Source organism: Jaculus jaculus, chromosome 11 (genome assembly GCF_020740685.1).
Source record: "Jaculus jaculus isolate mJacJac1 chromosome 11, mJacJac1.mat.Y.cur, whole genome shotgun sequence".
In the NCBI taxonomy this organism is placed as follows: domain Eukaryota; kingdom Metazoa; phylum Chordata; class Mammalia; order Rodentia; family Dipodidae; genus Jaculus; species Jaculus jaculus.
Window position 1 is genome coordinate 89,829,557 of NC_059112.1, and position 22,408 is coordinate 89,851,964.

Here is a 22,408-nt window from a genome sequence, read left to right on the forward strand (position 1 = left end):
GCCCAGCTCACTGCCGTGTGCCCCTGGTGTCAGTACAGACAAGAACGTGGACTCTGGAGTCCAGCTGACTAGATGTGGACCCTGTATCTACCCCGGTGAGTTACTTGTCTTCACTTGGGTCACCAGAAACAACATGAGATGGGGTGTAAGTGCCAGCGGCTTTTACTTAAGAAGTTGATAAGATCCCAGTAGGAGAGTGGGAAGTGAGAAAGAGAAAAAAAAAATGACTCCCAGCAATGAAACACTACCAGGGCAGCTCCCTCTGTGGATGGTGACATCTGATCCACAGGGCAACTAAGAAAAGGTGAAGAACTCTTGCTTCAAAGTTACCTTGCCTACAGATCACCCACTTGAGAGACAGGCTCCTGGGTTATGGAAACACCAGTTCCTTCCAGCCATTAGTTAAGGGTGTTATTGAAGGGCAGCCATAGGGGTGAGGGTGGCTATAGATACCTGCCACCTGAGTATTTGAATGTCTCAGTCTCCTCAAATTTGAAAGAGATGAGTAGGTAGAAGGGTGAGGAAAGGGCAAAAACTCACATGACATGTAAATATAGAAGGGGGGTGTTGGGAAGGATGGGGAAATAGGGGACGGGGTGTTGGGGAGAGGAAAAGAAATGAGAATCAGCTAAGACAAATTGTTTTTGAAAATGCCAGGATGAATTATAACTAAATCTCTGTGTGCCAGCTTAAAAAATAAAATAAGATAGATTTTAATTAAATTAAAAAGAATAAGAGTCATGGGTGGACATTGGAGTGCACCCACCTGTAATCCTAACACTTGGGAGGAGAAGGAAGGAGGATCAGAAGTTGAAAGCTATCCTCAACTACATAAAACATTCAGAGCCAGCCTGGGCTACTTGTAACCCTGAGAATGGAAGGAAGGAAGGAAGGAAGGAAGGAAGGAAGGAAGGAAGGAAGGAAGGAGGGAGGGAGGGAGGGAGGGAGGGAGGGAGGGAGGGAGGGAGGGAGGGAGGGAGGGAGGAAGGAAGGAAGGAAGGAAGGAAGGAAGGAAGGAAGGAAGGAAGGAAGGAAGGAAGGAAGGAAAGAAGGGAGGGAGAGAGGGAGGGAAGGAGGGAGGGAGGGAGAGAGAAACAAAGGAAAAGTAAGAGAAGGAAAGAAGAGAAGGGACAGGCAAAAGGAAAGGGAGGACAAAAGGGAAGGAAAGAAGAAGAAAAAGGGAAAAAAAAAAAGCAACAGTCATAACCATAAGACCGTTTGCTGAAATGAGGATTGTCATAGCTACAAGTAGTTCTTTCATAGTTTTTTTTTAATGTTTATGTATAAGTTTAAGCAAATACATGTGTTTCCTCCCTTGTCATCTAACATAAAATGGTTCAGTGACATCTAACTTTATATCAACATACTTAAGTTATAGGTTGTCAAGAATAACAGTGCATATGACGGAGAACTTTGCATCCTCTTCCAGGGAAGGGTCAGCATGCTTTCTTTGTGGGCAGGGTAGTTACCTCATTAGGTAGCAGTATGGAGTTGATACTGGCTTTGGGGAGAATAAGTGTATTCAATAAAATGTGAGTGAGTCCCAGGTTGTTAAGAAATAGACTGTGGTGGCTTTTGTTAACTTGCCTAAAATATGAGCCAACTTATATACTATCAAGTGCTGATCTGGGTGTTACTATGATAGTACATTCACAGATATGATGATAGCTGTAATCAAGCGGCTGTAAGAACAAACATTAAGTTGTATAACCTGGCTCAGTTACCTGGGGTTCTGAGAACTGAAGTTGCCCTGAAGAAATTCTCCCTGAGATCACAAGTTATGACTTGCCTTCCCTGACAGTCTTCCTTACAAACATAACATCAGGTCATTGATAGATGATGGTGATGAGATAGATAGATAGATAGATAGATAGATAGATAGATAGATAGATAGACAGACAGATTGCTGACAGATATAAAAATAGATGATTGGGAGCTGGAGAGATTGCTCAGTGGTTAAAGGTGCTTATGAAGCCTGATGGCCCAGGTTTGATAAATAATGGATGGTTACATAGGGAGGTAGATAGACAGATAATTAGAAATATAATTTGCTTTCATGTGATTATCTTGGCAAAATGCAACAGAAACTGGCATTATTGCCTTCTGGTAGGACCTTAGAGATAAGATTTCTCACTGTCCATCTTTTAGAGATTTGGAATTGTGAACATTTGAATATATTATCTATTCAAATATTTAACTTAAATATATATATATATATACATATACAAAAACTTTTCATTTTAAAGATGTGATTCATTTTTTCCTGTTTCGTTTTCCCTTGAGTTTGTTTTTGTTATTGTTTATTTGTTTTTCTTTTTTTTTAAAATTTATTTATTTATTTGAGAGCGACAGACACAGAGAGAAAGACAGATAGAGGGAGAGAGAGAGAATGGGCGCGCCAGGGCTTCCAGCCTCTGCAAACGAACTCCAGACCCGTGCGCCCCCTTGTGCATCTGGCTAACGTGGGACCTGGGGAACCGAGCCTCGAACCGGGGTCCTTAGGCTTCACAGGCAAGCACTTAACCGGTAAGCCATCTCTCCAGCCCTTGTTTTTCTTTTTTGAAACAAGGTCACACTCTAGTTCAGGTTGGCCTCAAACTCATGGCAATCCTCTTGCCTCAGCCTCCCAAACGCTAGAATTACAGATGTAAGCCACCATCCCCTGTTTAAAAAAAAAAAAACCACATAATCCTTTGAAGGAATTTGATTCTAGTTTTCAGTGGGAGTTTTCCTCTTTCTATATATTCAGTTCTTATCTCTGGTTACTTAGATACAACCTTTCACAATGTGTCTGCTTAGAAACCATTCATGCCTTGAAAAGTTAAACATGCAACATAATCTTAAAATATTTCAAAATTAGCCCAGAGTGATGACACACGCCTTTAATCCCAGCACTTGGGAGGCAGAGGTAGGATTGCCATGAGTTCAAGGCCACCTTGAGTCTACATAGTGAATTACAGGTCAGCCTGGGCTAGAGTGAGGCCCTACCTCAAAAAAAAAAAAAAAAAAAAGCCACAAGAGCTGGGCCTGATGGTTCATGCCTTTAATCCCAGCACTCAGGAGACAGAAGTAGGAGGATCACTGTGAGTTCGAGGCCACCCTGAGACTACATAGTGAATTCCAGGCCAGCCTGGGCTAGAGTGAGACTCTACCTTGAAAAAGAAAAAGATTTAAAAATTGTTACGAAGTACCTGTCTATCCCTGTCAATCTCTCAATCCATGAATCGTATAAAGAAATTCATAGAAAGAAATATTAAGAGCTGGGTGTGGTGGCACACACCTTTACTCCCAGCCCTTGGGAGGCAGAAGTAGGAGGATTGCCATGAGTTCAAGGCTGTCCTGAGACTACACAGTGAATTCCAGGTCAGCCTGAGCTAGGGTAAGACCCTGCCTTGAAAAATAAAATAAAATAAAAAAGAAAGAAATATTAAAAGCATGAATTTTCAGTGCCTGTTATGTAAGAAATGCTATTGAACTTCCCTTTGAAACAGATAAAACTGCAGTCCAGTGGGAAACCCCAGTGCACCCTGAGGCAGTGTAATCTCTCATACCGAATGCTTCTAGTACTCTGGCATGCCACCTGAACCCATCCAACTTGATGGTGATGCATGGCCTGGACAGGCTGCTGCAGGCAAAGCAGCAGGTATTTGTTTCAGACAATACTCAATTTTCCTGTCAGACACCATCTTCAACTTGGATCGTTACTATGACAGATGAAGCTTGCAGGAGCTGATTCTTGATCAGTTGCAGGAAGTGAAGGCAACACACAGATGCTGCCGGTGAGGGGGGCAGCTGAGACACACCCCATTACCGTGTGCAGTGGAGGCCAGACTGAGTTTACTCATTGCACGCCTGCCTCCTTTGGAACTGACTCTATTGCGAGCAAAATGCTGTTATCAGTGAGAGATGGGGTGGAGGGGAGATAAGGAGCTGAATTCACTAGTACTAGATGCTTCCAAAAAAAAATTAATATGACAATCCCATGGTGAATAAACAAAAACAAATTACTTTCAAAACTCAAAACTAAGGCCGGGTGTGGTGATGTAATCCCAGTACTTGGGAGGCAGAGGTAGGAGGATCAACTGTGAGAGAGGGCACTCTGAGACTACAGAGTGAGTGTCAGGTCAGCTTGGGCTAGAGTGAGACCCTACCTCTGAAAAATGAAAAGAAAAAAAAAAAAGAAAAAGAAAACTCAAAACTAAGGCTAGAGAGATGGATTAGTGGTTAATGCGCTTGCCTGCAAAATCTAATGAGCCAGGTTTGCTTCCTCAGTATCCATACAGAGCCCGGGTCCATTCGCAGCGGCTGGAGGCCTAGGCATACCCATTCTTTCTGTCTCTCTCTCTCTCTCTCTATCTCTATCTCTATCTCTCTCTGCTTGTTTTTAAAAACTCAAGACTAGGGCTGAAGAGATGACTGAGCAATTAAGGCACTTGCCTATAAACCCCAACAACCCAGGCTCAATTTCCCCAGTGCCCACATAAAGCCAGCTGCACAAAGTGGTACATGCATCTGGAGTTCGTTTGCAGTAGCTGGAGGCCCTGGAGTGCCCATTCTCTCCCTCTCTCCTTCCCTCCCTCCCTCTCTCTCTCTCTCTCTCTCTCTCTCTCTCCCCCTCCGTCCCTCCCTCCCTCTCTCCTCTTCTCTGTGTCTCTCCCTGCATGCAAATAAATAAATAACTAGCTACTAAAAAAAAAAAAAACTCTTTAAAAAATCTCAAAACTATTTAGACCTAAGCTTTGTCAAAGCCACATATTCCATACGAAGCCATGAAAACCAAGACCAGCTATCATACCGCTGGGTCATTATCTGGCTTTGCCAGCACCATGGTGATCAAATGCAAGCTACTTGCTAAAAATATAAAATCAATAACTTCTATCCACAGCCCAACAGAAAATAGGAATGAATTCCTTGAGCGAGGCACAAAAACAAAAAGCCATGGAGAAAACATTATCAGATTAGACGACATGAAAATATTGGCAGATTCAAAAACATTCATGAGACAAAAATAAAGTTCACCAGCAAGAAAAAAAAAAAAAAAAACCAAAGAGGAAGTTTGTAATTTGTAGAGTAAGCAAATCAAGTGCGTGCATAGTAAACAGGGAATTCCTAAAAAGAAAAAACAAAAAGGTATCAATAAAGGAATGGCACCTGTAATATGTTGGAAAGGAAGTAAACTTGGTCAATAAATATTTGAGAAGATGCTTTATAACATTGATAAGCAAGACAGCATAAACTGAAGTATCAGTGGCAGATGATTCCTCCTTCCCAGAAAGGCACGATATGTTAAAACTCTGTAAGTCTGACCTGTAACTCGCAGTACCTGAAGTAGGTGTTACCCACATTGAGCTACTCATCAGAGAGATCTATGAGGTCCCCAAAACAAGACAGGCTTCTGTCAAAGCACGTGATTACTCGCCTGAGGTAAAAGGTAAGACCCTGTTGCTGAGGACGCCACATGCTGCCGACACAGAGCATGGAGGGACCTGGATGGAATCCAGAAGACAGCCAGTCTCCAACAGCCCGTCTTGATACTTGGAAGCAATCAGCCTGACAAGCAGCACACAGCACACATCAGTGCAACAGCGGCACACAGCCTTGGGGTAACCAGTGGCTTCCCAATTCGCTGAGAGATCCGCTCAGTGGAAATGAACCCATGTGTGGAACTGGGAACCAGGTCTGAATCCTATGGAGACAAAGATTACGCTCTTCAATGTCAAGCTCCCGCTAGTCTTTGGCTAAACGAGGGACTCTATCCATCAAATTCTCCCTAAATTAATAACTATCCGATTTGATCTATGCTGACTTCACTCTCCGTTGGAGACTCTGTTTTTCTTCTTCAGAAGGTAGCGAGACTTGAGGAGGTAAACCATCCCTCGAATCTCATTCAAGGCCCAGGCGGAGCCACAGAGGAAGCAACCGTGCTATTTCCATGGTGAGGCTGACCATCAGCGCCAGGCTGAAGAAGACACCTAGCTGACACACCAAAGCAAAACTCCAGAGGCTCCTAAGAGCTCATTCCTGAAGTAGACCTAACACTCACTCACCATGGCTCAGGGAATTTTGTGGAAGAGGGGGTAGAAAGATTGTAAGAAGCCCCAGGTAGGGACATCATGCCCAGAGGCATTCCCTCCCCCCAATAACTGACTGCTGCTCTCACAGTGCATAGCCCACAGCCCCAGGGGGAATACCACAGTGCCGCTGAGGAGGGCCCCTGGAGGGAGGGGGCAGGCAGGAGGGAAATACATGATGTATTTCCATACAAAGTATATTCTTTTTTTTTTAATTTAATTTATTAGTTTTCTTTTCTAACATTGAATAGGCTCATCCATGATCTACCCTCTCCCAATGGCCCCTCCTTGTTGATGTAAATGGCTCGTGCATTGTGGAGTTAGCCCACAGTTATTGGTACCATAAATGCCTCTGTATATCATGACCCAACATGTGACTCTGACATTCTTTCCGCCCCCTCTTCCGCAAAATTTCCCTGAGCCATGTTGGGTTGATTTTTGGTCTGCTTCAGTGCTGAGGTGTTGGGGGCCCCTGAGACTCTGGCAAAGTATGTTCTTAATTTAAAAAATAAAAATAAAACATACAATAAATTTTAATTAAAAAAAAAAAACTCCATGAGTCCCACAATTGGTGAAGGGAGGAAATGAGCACTCTTTTTCTGTGTGTGTAAGTACAAAGTAGTATCTTCTTCATGGACCACCATTTCTGAGTATGTCAACATGTGAATTCCACTTGACGCAACAATTCTATGTCATTTAATGCCATTTAAAGATATACTTTTGCATATGATAAGTACCATGCACAGTAATGATATTGGAAAAAAACAGTCCCTCACAGAGGAGAGTGGTAACGTATGATGCATGCATGCCTTGAATATTTACACAGATGCTAAAAACTGAAACAGATGATCTCAAGTACAAATATAAAAACATCTTGACATAAGGCTTGCAGAGCAACTCAAATCTATAACACATATAAAATGGACATATGTGCAGATCTTCTGTATGTTAGGTAGCTCTAGAAACACATGCAAAGTCTGGAAACGATAAGCACCAAACAGTTCACGGTGATTTCATCTTCTGTTTAAATGTTTATCTGTTCTTTAGTAAATTCATAGGTACGTAGTGCATCATGATCACGTAGACCCAATTTACCCTCCTCTTCTGCTTCCCATTCCTTATGAGTGGTGGATGCGCCACGGAAGAGATGACTCTCCTTCCTCCAGCAGCCACTCACTGACATTAGCTCCTCGGGAAGGGGTGACCCTCACAAGCCCCTCCCACCCATGGTGGAATGATAACCAGCCCCATCTTGCCTAGGTCTTGTGCAGAGAACACAGCTGCTGTGGGTTTGTGGACCCAGCAGTTTCCTCTAAGGAGAGCAGATGTGGACCACAAGTAAAGGCCAGGCTTTTGTTTGCAACTGGTCATGTGATGCTATCTAAATCTTAATAACTTTGTGTTGACCACCTCCATTTATTTAAACAACATACAATGATCGTAATCCTCTCACGCCACCCTCCCTTTTCCTCCTCCCTAATCCTACCTCCACTGAATTCTCTTCTTCTTTCTAACTAGTCTCTCTTCTGTTTTGATGGCATCATTGTTTTGTCCTTCCTATTATGCAGTCTTGTGTAGGTAGCATCAGCCACTGTGAAGTCATGAATAACACGGCCACTTTGGGTCTGGAAGTGTATTGCAAAGCACTCCTCCCCTTCCTTCGGCTCTTACATTCTTTCTGCCACCTCTTCCACCGTTGGTCCATGATCCTTGGAGGGTGTGATAGAGATGTCTCACCGTGCAAAACACATCACTGTCATTTCTTCTCAGCACCTTGGTGAGTATTGAGTCTCCCCAGTGGTCACAGCCATCTATAAAAAGAATAAGCTTCTTGGGGCTGGAGAGATGGCTTAGCAATTAAGCGCTTGCCTGTGAAGCCTAAGGACCCCGGTTCGAGGCTCGATTCCCCAGGACCCATGTTAGCCAGATGCACAAGGGGGTGCACGCGTCTGGAGTTCGTTTGCAGTGGCTTGAGGCCCTGGCGCACCCATTCTCTCTCTCTATCTCTGTCTCTTTCTCTCCGTCTGTCGCTCTAAAATAAATAAAATAACAAAAAAAAATTTTTTTAAAAAGAATAAGCTTCTTTAGCCAAGTGAAAGAGTGAAAGTAGCATTAATATATGAGAATAAACATAAGTACTTAGTGGGTAATTTAGTGAACATAATATATCCATTTAGCCAGACAATAGTAGTAATTGCTCTCCTAGGGCTTATGACATCCCCAGCTGTTGTAGAGAGCTTTACATTGCTGGGATAAACTTCAAACCAGACACAGTTTAACGGGAGGGAGGGGTTTATTTCAAGCTCACAGATCCAGGGGGAGGCTCCATCGGTGGCAGAAGAAGCTACTTCCGTATATCCAAGCAGAGAGAAACAACCAAACAGCCAGCAAGCACCAAAAGCAGCAGCAGGCAAGTGCAGCAAGCAGGACCCCCAGAGCTCAAAACTTCTGTGTGTGCCTCTGGGTTAGAATTCAGATCAGCCCCCAAATACACACCTTATGACTGGATCCCAGGATCCACCCCCCGGCTAACACCTCCTCTAGCCAGGAGACTGGAGACCAAAGTTATGAGGGTTAATAAAACACCTAAGTCTATGGGGGACACACATTTAAACTACCATACCCAGCCATAGGCTTTTGATTAGGTTTTCAGTACCAGGCATGAATTCCCTCCTGTGGAGCAGGCTTCAAGTCCAGTCAGGGAGCCGTTGGTTTTCCCCATAACAGACATGTCACCATTGCACCAGTTGTTGCATTTAGCCTGGCTAGCCAGCTGCAAAGCTTGCAGGAGCCATTGCTGGTTAAAACCATGGATGACTTTTCTTCCCTAACAGGCTGCATAGCTCTTTCCAGCATCCTAAAAGCTAGTCAACAGGGAGGAGACTTCTAGCTCAGCTCCAGCTTGTAAATCTTAATTTTTATAAGATGGTTTAACAGGCTAAATAATTTCTCCAGGGCAGTAGGGATTGCTTAGCAGTTAAGGCGCTTGCCTGCGAAGCCAAAGGACCAGGTTCGATTCCCCAGGACCCATGTAAGCCAGATGCACAAGGGGACGCATGCATCTGGAGTTCATTTTCAGTGACTGGAGGCCCTGGCACACCCATTCTCTCTGTCTCTCTGTCTCTGTCTGTTTCTCTTTCATATAAATAAATAAAAATATCTTTTAAAAACAATAATAATTTCTCTGAAGATATGCATGCTGTGACATCCACATATAAAGCTGACTGGGTTTTTGTCCATGGCTATTTCATCAAACACTGTGAACATCTACAGTTGACTTTAAGTTATTGTCCTCAATACTATGGACAGGCTTTTATTCAATTAGCTGAAAGTCTTAAGAGCAAAGGCAAGGCTTGCAGAGAGAAAGCATCCTCCCTTAAGACAGCTACAAAATCTTCTGACATAATCTCCAGCCTGCTGGCCTGACCTACAGATTTTGGACAAACATATAAGACAATTTACAGATAGACCAGAAGACAAACAGCAGAGGACAATTGCCTACTGAGAGAAGACAACCTAGAAGACAGAGGCAGGAATTCAAGTGATGCAGCCATAGCCATCAGTCCTCAGAACATGGAGGAGCCCAAAGAGACTCTTCCTAAGGCTTCCATTGAAGGCCAGCCCCATTGCCAGAGAATATGATTTTGGACCCCTGGCTTCCAAAAGAGTGGGAGAATATACTTCTCTGGTCTTTTATTACATCAACATTTTTGCCGATTTGTCACAGTGGCCACACAAATCTAATATACATGCATATGGTCACAGTGTTTCTGTGACAATCAAAAGCTTTTATGTTGAGGGAAATAGACATGTGTTTATCAAAGAATGGAAGGTCTGGGGGTTGGTTCAGAGAGACCTGAGGTCTGGTTCATACTTGGAGTATGATGGTCACTCACTACATGATATCAAGGAAAATCACCCACTCTCTGTATCTTTGTCTATGAAATGGGTAATGATAACTTCCATGGCATATAAAACAATGGTACAAAGATGTCCATGTTCCAAACCCCAGAACCTGTCAGTTGCCTTGTGCCCAAAGAAGACTTTGAAGTTGTGTTTAAGCTAGGTGCCTTGAAATAGAGAGATTATTCTGGACTCTCCCAGTGTCATCAGGTAATCTTAAGGTCAGAGTCAGAGAAGATGTGACAATGAAAGCAGAGGTCAGAGCAAGGCTTAGAGATAGCCAGTGGCTGGCTTTAATAATGGAAGAAGCTGGGTGCAGTGGCTCACTTCAGCACTCAGAAGCTGAGGTAGGAGGATCACCTTGAATTGGAGGACAGCCTTGGATTACAGAGTGAGTCCCTTACTCAGAGAAAGAAAAGAAAGAAAGAAAGAAAGAAAGAAAGAAAGAAAGAAAGAAAGAAAGAAAGAAAGAAAGAAAGAAAGAAAGGAAGGAAGGAAGGAAGGAAGGAAGGAAGGAAGGAAGGAAGGAAGGAAGGAAGGAAGGAAGGAAGGGAGGAAAGGAAAGAGGAAGCGAGCTGAGGGTATGCTGCTCAGTGGCAGAGCACTTGCCCCTCATTGTGAGAGTTTCATCCTCAGCATCATGCAGAAAGAGGGAGACAATAAGTCAGGGAAGAAAGGCATCTTCTGAAAACTCAGAGGAGCCATTCCAAGTCTTCCTTCCAGCCTAAAGAAGTAGTATGTCATCTCTGCCAACAGTGAAAGCCATTTCAGTCTTCAGACCTTCAAACCTGTAAAATAATAAATTTCTGTTACTTTAAAAAATGCTGTTGAGAGGCTGGAGGGATGGCTTAGCAGTTAAGGCATTTGTCTGAAAAGCCAAAGTACCCAGGTTCTATTCCCCAGGACCCATGTTAGCCAGATGCACAAGGGGGCGCATGTGTCTGAAGTTCGTTTGCAGTGGCTGGAAGCCCTGGCATGACCATTCTCTCCCTCTCTCTCCCTCTCTGTCAAATATATAAAGTTTTTTTTTTAATTTTTTAAAATGCTGTTGAGGATTCGGAGGTGGGGGGAAGAATCCTTATGCACTTTTGATAGGAATACAAATTACTGTAGCAATATAGAAGTTCCTCAAAAACTAAAACTAAGTCTCGTTTGTGCTTTTCACCTTCCTCCTCCACACCCTGGAGCCAGAGCGGTAGCCCGGCTAGGAAACCCGGTCTGCTGACGCCGTTCCTCTCTTACCCAGAGGCTCCTGGCCCAGGAAAGGGTCCATTGGACCAGTGAAGCCTGGTTTTCGCCCACGACGGAACCGGGTTGGAACCCAGAATGTAGGTGCCTGGCAGTTGCCATGAGCTCGGAAGCCATGAGGATCCCCAGCAAAGACGTTTCCAGGCAGGTGGAAGAATTTCTCAGCAAAGATATCAGCTATCTTTTTTCAAATAAAAATGAAGCTAAATTTGCACAAACACTGTGTCGAATTTCTCCTGTTCCAAGTCCAGAATCTGCATATACTGCAGAAGCTACCTCACCTCATCCCAGCCATGATGCAAGTTCATTTAAGTCTCCAGAAACAGTATTTTTAAGCCGAGGAAGATTGTTAGTTGAAAAAGCTATCAAGGATCATACATTAAATACTACACTGAACAAAAGAAAAAAAGAGTTGTATGTGTTGAAGAAGTCAAATACTTCTGTAAGAGATGTGGGGGGGGGGGGGGAGTTGGTGTTGGAACACAAAAAGTAAGAACAGGAAGAATCCAAAAGCCTTTTGTAAAGGTTGAAGATATGAGTCAATTTTATAGGCCATTTTCCCTTCAGCTGACCAATATGCCTTCTATAAACTATTCAACCCAGAAGCCCTGCGGTCCATTTGATATAGATAAGCCATCCAGCATCCAAAAGCAAACTCAGACCAAATTAAGAATTCATACAGATGGTGATAAGTGTGGTGGAGGTCCCATTCATATCCAGTTAAAAGAAAAGAAAAAGAAAGGATATTGTGAATGTTGCTTACAGAAATATGAAGATCTGGACATGCACCTTCTTAGTGAACAACACCGAAATTTTGCACAGAGTAACCAGTATCAAATTGTTGATGATATTATATCTAAGTTAGTTTTTGATTTCATAGAATATGAAAGAGACACACCTAAAAAGAAAAGAATAAAATACAGTATTGGAAAAAAGTGTTCCGAAAAAGAACAAATCCAAAGAAGTGCTAGATTTGAATCCTATTTCCCAGAAAGGCATCAGGGAAAACAGTGAACAGGTGATCAGACAGAATATCCTGTATGAAGAAACCCACAAGCCTGAACAGACGCACGTGTTTCTTTCAGAACCTACCTACCCTTCAATGGGATTGAGAGGACTTGATGAGAAGGCGATTAGTGAAGGCTCAATGTTAAATGCAGCTGAACACAACATAAAGCACAATTTTACACAGCTACCTCCACGTAACAATAAACAGGAATGTAGTCTTGATATTTCTGAACATAAATTAGATACAAATGAAAATGGATTAGAAGAACTAAGGGTAGATGGCTGTCAGAGTATGCTGCAGACATATGTAAAAGTTTCTTACTTCAATATAGATAATAATACAACACAACCAAAATTCAAGTTGAATCCTGTACAGTTCTCAGCAAAAGATGTGATGGAACAGGACCTTCATTCAATATGTGGTCATGATTATGTTGTGATGACAATAAAAACCTCAAAGGAACACCTAACCACAGAGGCAAACACTACATCTTGTAGTGCTCAGGAACCCAGTGAATGTGACAAGAACATGGACAAATTGCCTTCTGGTAAAACCCATAGGAAAGCGCAAGTGTTATTAGGACGAAATAAAACAAATGTAGAACCAAATGTTGAATTAGATAAGAAGATAACTGAATTTCTTACTGTGCAAGAAGACAGCACTTGTAGTTCACCAATACAGTCTCTACTGGACTTATTTCAGACTAGTGGAGAGAAATCTGAATTTTTGGGTTTCACAAGCTATACTGAAAACAGTGCTATATGTGATGTTTTAGATATCTGGCAGGAAGAAAGTTCAAATGATCTTTTGTCCACATTTTTCTCTTCCCCCTCAACTTCTACATTTGTTGGATTTTAATCTTTAATCTCCTTTTCAAAAATGATAAGTATCATATTCTTAAAATTGTTATAAAATGTATTGTGATTTTTCCCAATATTGTTTACAGAAGTATATGTAAGTATTAATAAAGGTGATTGCAGTTTTCAAGAAAAAACTAAAACAATAACCACCATGTGGTTCAACCATGCTAGTCCTGGAAATATTCTCTTTTTTTAATTTTTTTTGTTTTATTTTTTAATTTAAGAGTGACAGAGATGGGCTGGAGAGATGGCTTAGCGGTTAAGCGCTTGCCTGTGAAGCCTAAGGACCCTGGTTCAAGGCTGGATTCCCCAGGACCCACGTTAGCCAGATGCACAAGGGAGCGTACGGGTCTGGAGTTCATTTGCAGAGGCTGGAGACCCTGGCACGCCCATTCTCTCTCTCTCTCTCTGTCTCTCTCTGTCACTCTTTTTTTTTAATATTTTTTTAATTATTTATTTATTTATTTGAGAGGGACAGACACAGAGAGAAAGACAGATAGAGGGAGAGAGAGAGAGAATGGGTGCACCAGGGCTTCCAGCCTCTGCAAACGAACTCCAGACGCGTGCGCCCCCTTGTGCATCTGGCTAACGTGGGACCTGGGGAACCGAGCCTCGAACCGGGGTCCTTAGGCTTCACAGGCAAGCGCTTAACCGCTAAGCCATCTCTCCAGCCCCCTAGAAATATTCTTGAAAACTCTAAGTCACCATGACATAGTAATACTTGCACATCCATGTTTGTTATTGCAGTATGCATAATAGCCAGGAGAGAGAATCAGTCTAGATGTAATCAACCGATGAATGGATTTAAAGAAATGAGGCACTTATATAGTGGAGTTTTATTCAGACATAAAGAAAAACAAAATTATCTCATTTTCAGGGAAATATGTGAAACTGGAGATCATCATGTTAAGCTAAATAAGCCAGACTTAGAGAAACACATATTGTTTGTTTCCTCTCATGAAAAGTCTAGATAAGCATATATATTTGTACATATATATATATATATATATATATATATATATATATTCATATACATACATATGACATGAAAATGGTGGTGAGTTTATTTAAGGGGAGGAATGGGATGAATGGAAGGTAGAGGGAGGAAGAGAGAGGGAACTGGGACAACTCTGAGCAAGTGCACTGATATACATGTATGAAAATTCCATGATGAAGCCAGTTATTTACATGATAGTTTTTAATCAATAAAGCAGAATAGATTTAAAAAAATAACCTAGGGGATAAAGCAGCACTTTGGCCAGGTCAGAGTCCCACATTAAGTTACATCTTAGTTTCCATAGCAGCACTTGGCAAACATTTTCTGCCAAGGGACAGAACATACATATCTGAGTCTTTCCCAGCCATATGGTCTATATCACAACTGCTCACATCTGCCCTTGTAGCATGAAAGGAACCATTGACAATATGTGAGTAAATGTGCATCGCTGTGTTCTAATGAAACATTAGACAAAACACGGCAACAGGCTTAGATTTGGCTCACAGCTGTAGCTTGTCAATCTCTGATCTCCAGAACATTCAGATCTTTATAAAGCCTTCAGGTAATCGGGTGTGTATGGTTTTGGATAACTTGTTTCTTTCATCTTTGTCACCTTGTTGCTGTGAGAATTGGCCTATGTGAATACAAATCATTTCCTGAAAGGGGGTATAATATATAAGCTGTTTTTACCATTAAGATTAATCACTAAATTTTTATTGTTTAGACCACTAAACTTATGATTGATTGCAAGGAGTGAAAGGATTCTTTCAATGGTGGCCGTATTTATTATTTTTAAAAAATGTTTCATTAGATTATTCTGAAATCTAATTTATACATTCATAAGCTTCTTTATAAACCAAAAAAGGCTAATATTCAATCATCCAGATTTTCACAAAGTCTTATATGCAGGGTTTGTTTCTATACATGTAATTCTGCATGTACAGGATATATTCACTTTCCATATGTCCTGAGAGGATTAGCTACACTTAAAAATCATTTTACTTAACTCTGACTTTCTGACCTTGGAGTTTGTATTCTAGAAGGGCATTTGGCCTAGAAAATGGAATGACCTCTGGGTACCCTTCACTTTTTATCAGAAAGAGACAGGCCTCAAGCTCACTTCTTTCTCTATAGAAAATTTGCTGACATTTGTCCAACTCCACTCACGCTAGTGTGGACTATAGGAAGAAGCAACACTAAGCTCTCTGCCTATTCCCCAGCCATCCTTCTCCATCAGCTTTTCAGTTCTAGAGGCATTTGATTAACTTCCCACCTGGGTTCCCCAGTCACATCTATTCCATAAACACCCTGGCCTACCATCTTTACCTTCTGACCAGGAAGCCTGGCCATAGTTAGCCCCTTAACTTATCATTTGGATGTATGGTCGATCATAAATTCAGACCATTACCAATCATAAGAGCTGGTCTTCTTGTCTTGTCCTGGGCTTGCCTTTTATTAACTTTCCATAGCAGATGCCATGGCAACTATAGTCTTAAGGTCTCACTCCACACATTTTCTTTTTCTGTTTGTTTGTTTCTTGTTACTGTTTTCAAAGCAGGGTCTCACTCTAGCTCAGAATGACCTAGAACCTCACCATCATGACAATTCTCTTATCTCACCTTGCAGAGTTCTGGGATCAAAGGCGTGCACCACCACAACAGGCCATATATTGCCTTGAAAATAAATTTACCAGGGTTGGGGAGATGGCTCAGCAGGCAAGAGTGCTTGTTGAATAAGTGCCTGGACCTGAAAAAAAGTTCAATCACAGCACCCACTTAAACCACTGGGAGTTTCCATATGTGTCTGTATCAACAGTCCTGTGGCAGGCAGAGACCAGAGAATCACTGGGCCTCACTAACCAAAAATAATGGCAACTCCAGATTGAGGGAGAGACTATATTTCAAGGAATCACACAGATAAGCGATGAAGGAGGACACCTGACATTCTCTACTGGCACATACACACACACACACACACACACATCGTTCACTTCCACATGTATACACATACACACAAAATGAAGGAATGAATAAATAAATTTGTCCCTGAGTTTTTACTCCAAAGACTGGCTAATCTAGCAAGCTTTTGGACTTCCTCATATTCCAGCTAAGAAGATTTACCTGGCCAAGTGCTTTTCATCACTGCTGTCCCTCACTGACTTCCACTGACCACCGCTGCCATCATGTCCCTTTACACTCAGCATCTCAGTCTATGAATTTCTGTGATTCTTTCTGGTTTTTAATCACCTTTTCCCTCTTCCAAAGTGTCTAAGTAACAAATATTCCATTCTACTCCTACTCCTTTACAACATCAAATGCATATTGCATGTTTCTTGTGGGTCCAAAGCTATTCTAAAGTACTTACATTCTTCCTGAAGTAGGCATTACCATTAGTTCATCTATGCACTTACGGAAATCAAAATAACCCATCAGAACCACAACGCTAGTATGTAGCAGAATGTGCACTTAGATCCAGGATGGCTAACTGCAAATGACGGGCTGACCACATAGCTATGCTGTCTCTTCCCTTCACTGCTTCTCATGGCCTAACCTGCTCTGCTCTCTCTACTGAAACTGCTCCTTGGGGGCCATTTGTGGTGCATGATTCCAGTGGCCACTGGATATCTGGACATCTAGTACTCAACAAAGTGGTCACTTAACCTTCTCCTGCATCAAGAGATGTCAACCTCCACAGTTCCACCCTTCTACCTAACTTTTATCATGCCTGCCTCTTCTGGACCCCCTTCCTGCTCATGTTTGGGCTTGATTTCATGTTTGAGTGTGTGTGTATGTGTGTGTGTGTGTAAGCATGTATGTGCATGGATGCAGTGTACGTACATGTATGTGCAGATGAGCTCAGTGGTGCATGGAGACCATAGGAGAATGTTTGGTGTCCTCCTTTTATTGCTCATATGGGTATTTCCCTAAGACAGTTTCTTTCTGAACACGGTGCTATGGTTTTATGTAACCCACAGTGATTCTTCAGTCTCTGCTCCCCCACAGAACTGGGGTTACAAGTATCCATAACCACACCCAGCTGTTTATATAGGTCAAGGGGAATTGAACTCAGGTAGTCTCAGGCCCTCTCAGGCACTCATGCATGCTTGTATCAAGCGTTATTGCCTACTAAACCATCTCCACAGCCCTTTACTTTATTCCTTATACTCTTACCTTTTGCTCACAGCCTCTCCTGATGATGTAACAAAAATCAGCCCTATTCTGCAAGGTTACTGAGAATCTTGCTGGAGCTGAGCTGAAAACCTCCTCCCTGTTAAGACCAGCTGACAGAAAGCTGGAAAAAGTTATGATGAATGCAGCCCTATGGGAGAAATAAGACATCAGTGGAGATAAACAACAGTGGACACTGCAAGGCTTAAGGTTCGCCAGCCAGGCCAAATGAGCCATCAGGTGCAATAGTGGCATGTCTGTTATGGGGGAAACCAGCTGCTCTCTAATTGGACTGGAGGCCTGCTCAAAGGGAGAGAATACATGCTCAGTACTGAAAACCTAGTCAAAAGCCTATGATGGAGAAGGTCATGAGCCCTAGGAGTGTAACACCTGTAATTGTCTGGCTAAATACATATATTATGTTCACCAAACTGCCGTGTAAGCACTTTTCTTAATGTTCATACCCATATATTAATGTTACTCTCACTTTTGGTTAGAGAAGCTTCTCTTTTCAGATGGCAGTGGACTTTGAGATGACTGAAAAGGAACCATAGTGCTGAGAAGTGACAGGGGAGTGTTCAGCACTGAAAGATCTCTATCACACCTTTCAAAGCTCAGGATCTACTGCAGAAGAGGTGGCAGAAAGAATGTAAGAGCCAAAGGAAAGGGAAGACTGCTTATACTGCAATCTTCCAGACAGAAAATGGCCTTGATATCCATGAACTCACAGTGCCTGGTACTATGTACACAAAACCCTCATCATACGAGGAAGAGATGAGCACATCACAATACAAGAAAGACTAATGGAGGGAATTATTATGGTTTATTGTCTATAATTATGAAAGTTGTCAATAAAAAGTTTAAAAAATAAAAATAATTTTTAAAAATCAGCCCTATTTAGAAAGCTCATTTTATGAATTTACAAACAACATATGGGGCATTGGAGAGATGGCTCAGCAGTTACAACACTTGCCTGCAAAGCCTAATGACCAGAGTTCAATTCCCTAGTACCCACATAAAGCCAGTTGTACAAAGCAGTGCATGCATATGGAGTTTGTTTGCAGTGGCTGGAGGCCCTGGGGCACCCATTTTCTATGTTTGTCTCTCTTCTCCCTGTTTCTCTTTACTTTTAAATAAATAAATATATTTGAAACCTTTGTCTTCTAGTCCTGAAATGGAAATATTAACTCTGACAAGCATGGTAGCTCTCTCTCCCAGGACTCAACTCCACAGTGCCAGCTACAGCCTGGTATAACTCAGCTAGCCAAATGAACCGTGATAGTCTTAAAGGTACTGAAGAGAAGTACACAGAACACAGGCCCTTGGAAAGCTGCTGGATTTTGTGTTTGGCATGGCAAAAGGCACCTTTCAAAATTGCCTGTCCTATGTGAAAGGTAGCAGTAGGTATTTACCATGGGTCGTGGGCAAGGCACCCTTCGAACCCTCCTTTCCCATCTGCAAAGTAGAAGACCATTAACCCACATCAGCTGCATAGGGGAGTCTACAGCATGATGTATAAACGTGTAAATCAGAAACCACTGAGAGGAAGTCCAGCAGCAGATATGCAAATAATTGCAACAAGTAAAATGGTCCCCTTGTCACTTCCAAAGTCATTTGCATGTTATGTTATTTTCTATCTGGAGCCTGCTTTAATGTGTATTTATGCTGAATATGGTAGATGTTTTGTGAGCTCTTCCAATGTAAGCCTACCTGAATCAGTTAGTTACTTTCTGGCAAACATATCAAATAACACCCCATGGACTCACTCCAATACATTTCACACAGCCAAACTGTAATGAGGTGATGGTTATTTATGAAGTTAGTGAGCAGTTCTGTCTGCTCAGTTTTGATCAAAAGGGCTTAATTCTCCTCTACTGATTCAGGGAAAACAACAACAAAACCCTCCCAAGGCACAGACAGGAGCAGAACCCTTTGCTCATTATCCAAAATATTTTCAAAAATGTCCATTCCTTGTGTTGCCTATAGCAACCTTCAGCTATCATTGATGGATTCTCACAGATGAAGTCCTAGTTTTGGCCACTGAAAGGGAACCGAAGGCCAAACATATGAAGAGCCAAGATTTATTGATCCCATCCCTTCCCAACAAATGGCAGTGTCTCCATTATCAATGAAATATATCTATCAATTTTCCCCTTATTTATTTAATAACTTTAACAAAAAGAGCTACAGAAGCCATCATGGCTTCCAATCTTGTTTCCGCTATGCCTGTAGGAACCATGGATGGAGCAATTCACAGTTAGGTAATTTATATACACATAGCCACTAAATTTTCATGTCACAAAGTAAAGATTGCCTTCCGAAATTTAATGAAATCAGCACATGGGAAGGGACAGAAAGTTTCTTTGTCTCTATAGAAAGATTTGTTTGTTTGTTTCAAAACATTTCTCAGTAGTAAGAATACATCCAAAGTAAAAAGCCAGTAGTCAAGCCAGGTATGATAGCACATGCCCATAGTCCCAGTGCACAGAAGCACATAATTCCAGCATGTGGGAGGCTGAGACAAGAGGACTACAAGTTCAAAGCCAACCTAGACTACATAACAATGCTTGCTTTCTCAAGAAATATAAGGGTGCCGGGCATGGTGGTACATGCCTTTAATCCCAGTACTTGAGAGGCAGAGATAGGTGGATCACCATGAGTTTGAGGCCACCCTGAAACTACATAATGAATTCCAGGTCAGCCTGGGCTAGAATAAGACCCTACCTCAAAAATAAAAAATAAATATATATAAATATACATATTTATTTATAAATTATAAATTTATATATAATATAATATATATTCATATTATATATATATGTATATATATATGTATATATTAGCAATACCTTCACAAGACTTTCATAATAGGAGAAAAAGACGATGACATCAAAATAAAGCAGAGACTAATGGAGAGAGTGAGGGGATATGATGGAGAGTGGAGTTATGAAAAGGAAAGTGGGGGAGGGGAAGGAATTATCACGGTTTATTGTCTGTAAGTATAGAAGTTGTCAATAATAAAATTATACATAAAAAAAAGTAATACAAGGGCAGGCTGGAGAAATGGCTTAGTGGTTAAGGCACTTGCCTGCAATGCCAAAGGAGTCAAGTTCAATTCCCTAGGACCCAGGTAAGCTAGATGCACAAGGTAACTCATGTGTCTGGAGTTCATTTGCAATGGCTGAAGGCTCTGGCATGCCCGTTCTCTCGTGTGTGTGCCCATTCTCTCTCTCTCTTTCTCTCTCTCTCAGCTTTTTTCAAATAAACAAAAAATATAAAATAAATAGCATGACTTATGTCAGAAAACACCACCACCCATTTGCAGAATGTTTAAAAAAAAATACAAGGGCTGGGGATATCTCTCAGTGGAGGCGGGGCTTGTCTCTATGCACAAATAGTCCTGGCATTGAAAAAACCAAGTCAGTGGCAAACAGGAAAGGGCTGTGGCCAGAAGAGCAACTAAGGTCTGCACCATTAACTCAGAGAAGGAAAACTGGTCAAACAGGGCTCTGTACTTAGAGAAATGTTGGCTCTCCACATAGAATTTGAGAAATGTGGGGTCTGGAGAGATGGCTTAGTGGTTAAGGCTCTCACCTGCAAAGCCAAAGGACCCAGGCTCGGTTCTCCAGGTTCCATGTAAGCCAGATGCACAAGGTGGCACATGCATCTGGAGTTTGTTTGCAGTGGCTGGAGGCCCTGGCGTGCCCATCCTCACACACTCTCTCTCCCTCTTTCTCTGTCTCAAATAAATAAAGATAAAATCTTTTAAAAAGAGAGAGAGAGAGAATTTGAGGGCTGGAGAGATTGCTTAGTGGTTAAGGTACATGCCTGTGAAGCCTAAGGACCCAGGTTCAATTCTCCAGGTCCCATGTAAGCCAGGTGCACATGGTGGCACATGCATCTGGAACTCGTTTGCAACGGCTAAAGGCCCTGGCATGCCCATTCTCTCTCTCTCTCTTTCTCTTACACACACACACACACACACACACACACACACACACGAATGAATAAATAAAAATAAAATCTTTAAAAAGAGAATTTGAGAAATATCTTCAATTCCACCAGAAGCCAACTGACATGGACTCTTGAACAAACCGATTCACCTGTTTCTGAAGCAGGGCCTTCAGTGTTAATTATATTTCCCAGCCACCTCAAAATACATGGAAATAAGAATGCCCTGGAAGGAGCCACCAAAGTCATTCCCATCCACATGAAAGGATGACCCTCCATGGCAATTAATTCATTGTCATTCTGGTTGGTCCAGCAGTCTCCTGTGAATATGATTGTGTTTCCACTAGAAAGAGAAATTTTTGCAGGAATAGTGCCACTGTGAATTCCCCTGGACCTCATTCCATTTTTCACCCCTCAGTCAATACCTTTACTTTGTTTTTTTTAATATATTTTATTTATTTGAGAGAGAAAGAGAGAGAGAGAGAGTGAGAGAATGGCATGCCAGGGCCTCCAGCAACTGCAAGCATCTCCAGATGTATGCACTGTCTTGTGCATCTGACTTACATGGATCCTGTGGAATCAAACCCCTGGGGTCTTTGGCTTTACAGGCAAATGCCTTAACTGCTAAGCCATCTTCTCCAGCCCAAGACCTTTACTTTAATTAATTCATATCTCCTCTTTGAACATAGGCCCTCTCTTTCTTACTGTCTTCTAGTGCCTTAAAATTAATTGGCATGGTCCTCCTGCACACCCTCCCTTGGATTCATCTATTCTTCCCTAATGAAGTCTCAGGTTGAAGGAAGAAAGTAGAAGGAACACTCCCTGAGCCATATCTACAAGTTAGGTCTGTTTAATTCTCATGGACTTTGCAGCCACTGTTTGTGAGCAGGACATTATTCTGATGTTACAGCTCAGAGTTCATGACATGCACATGAGTAAACTATGCACATAAACTTCATGCTGCTATGGTCTGAATACCTGACAAAGGCAACGTCAGGAGGAAGGGGTGTATTTTAGCTTACAATTTGTGGGTTACAGTCCATCATGGTAGGGTTAGCGTTTCACATTATGTGCGGTGGCTTATGTTACTTATCAATATAACAGGACCTAGAATCACCAGTGAGGGATTATGTAGATTAGTTTGGCCTATGTGCACATCTGGGAGGGATCGCCTTGATAATTAAGGTGGGCAGATCCACCTT

General features: G+C 42.0%; 1 protein-coding gene across 1 annotated transcript; it reads left to right on the forward strand.

Annotated features, from left to right (window-relative positions):
- The first annotated feature begins 11,322 nt into the window (after positions 1 to 11,322).
- LOC101611830 (protein DBF4 homolog A-like) lies at positions 11,323 to 13,089 on the forward strand. Its single transcript, XM_045161281.1, is given in 3 exon segments — positions 11,323 to 11,676; positions 11,679 to 12,154; positions 12,156 to 13,089. Coding segments are annotated over 3 exon segments (1,764 nt in total).
- Positions 13,090 to 22,408: the final 9,319 nt, after the last annotated feature.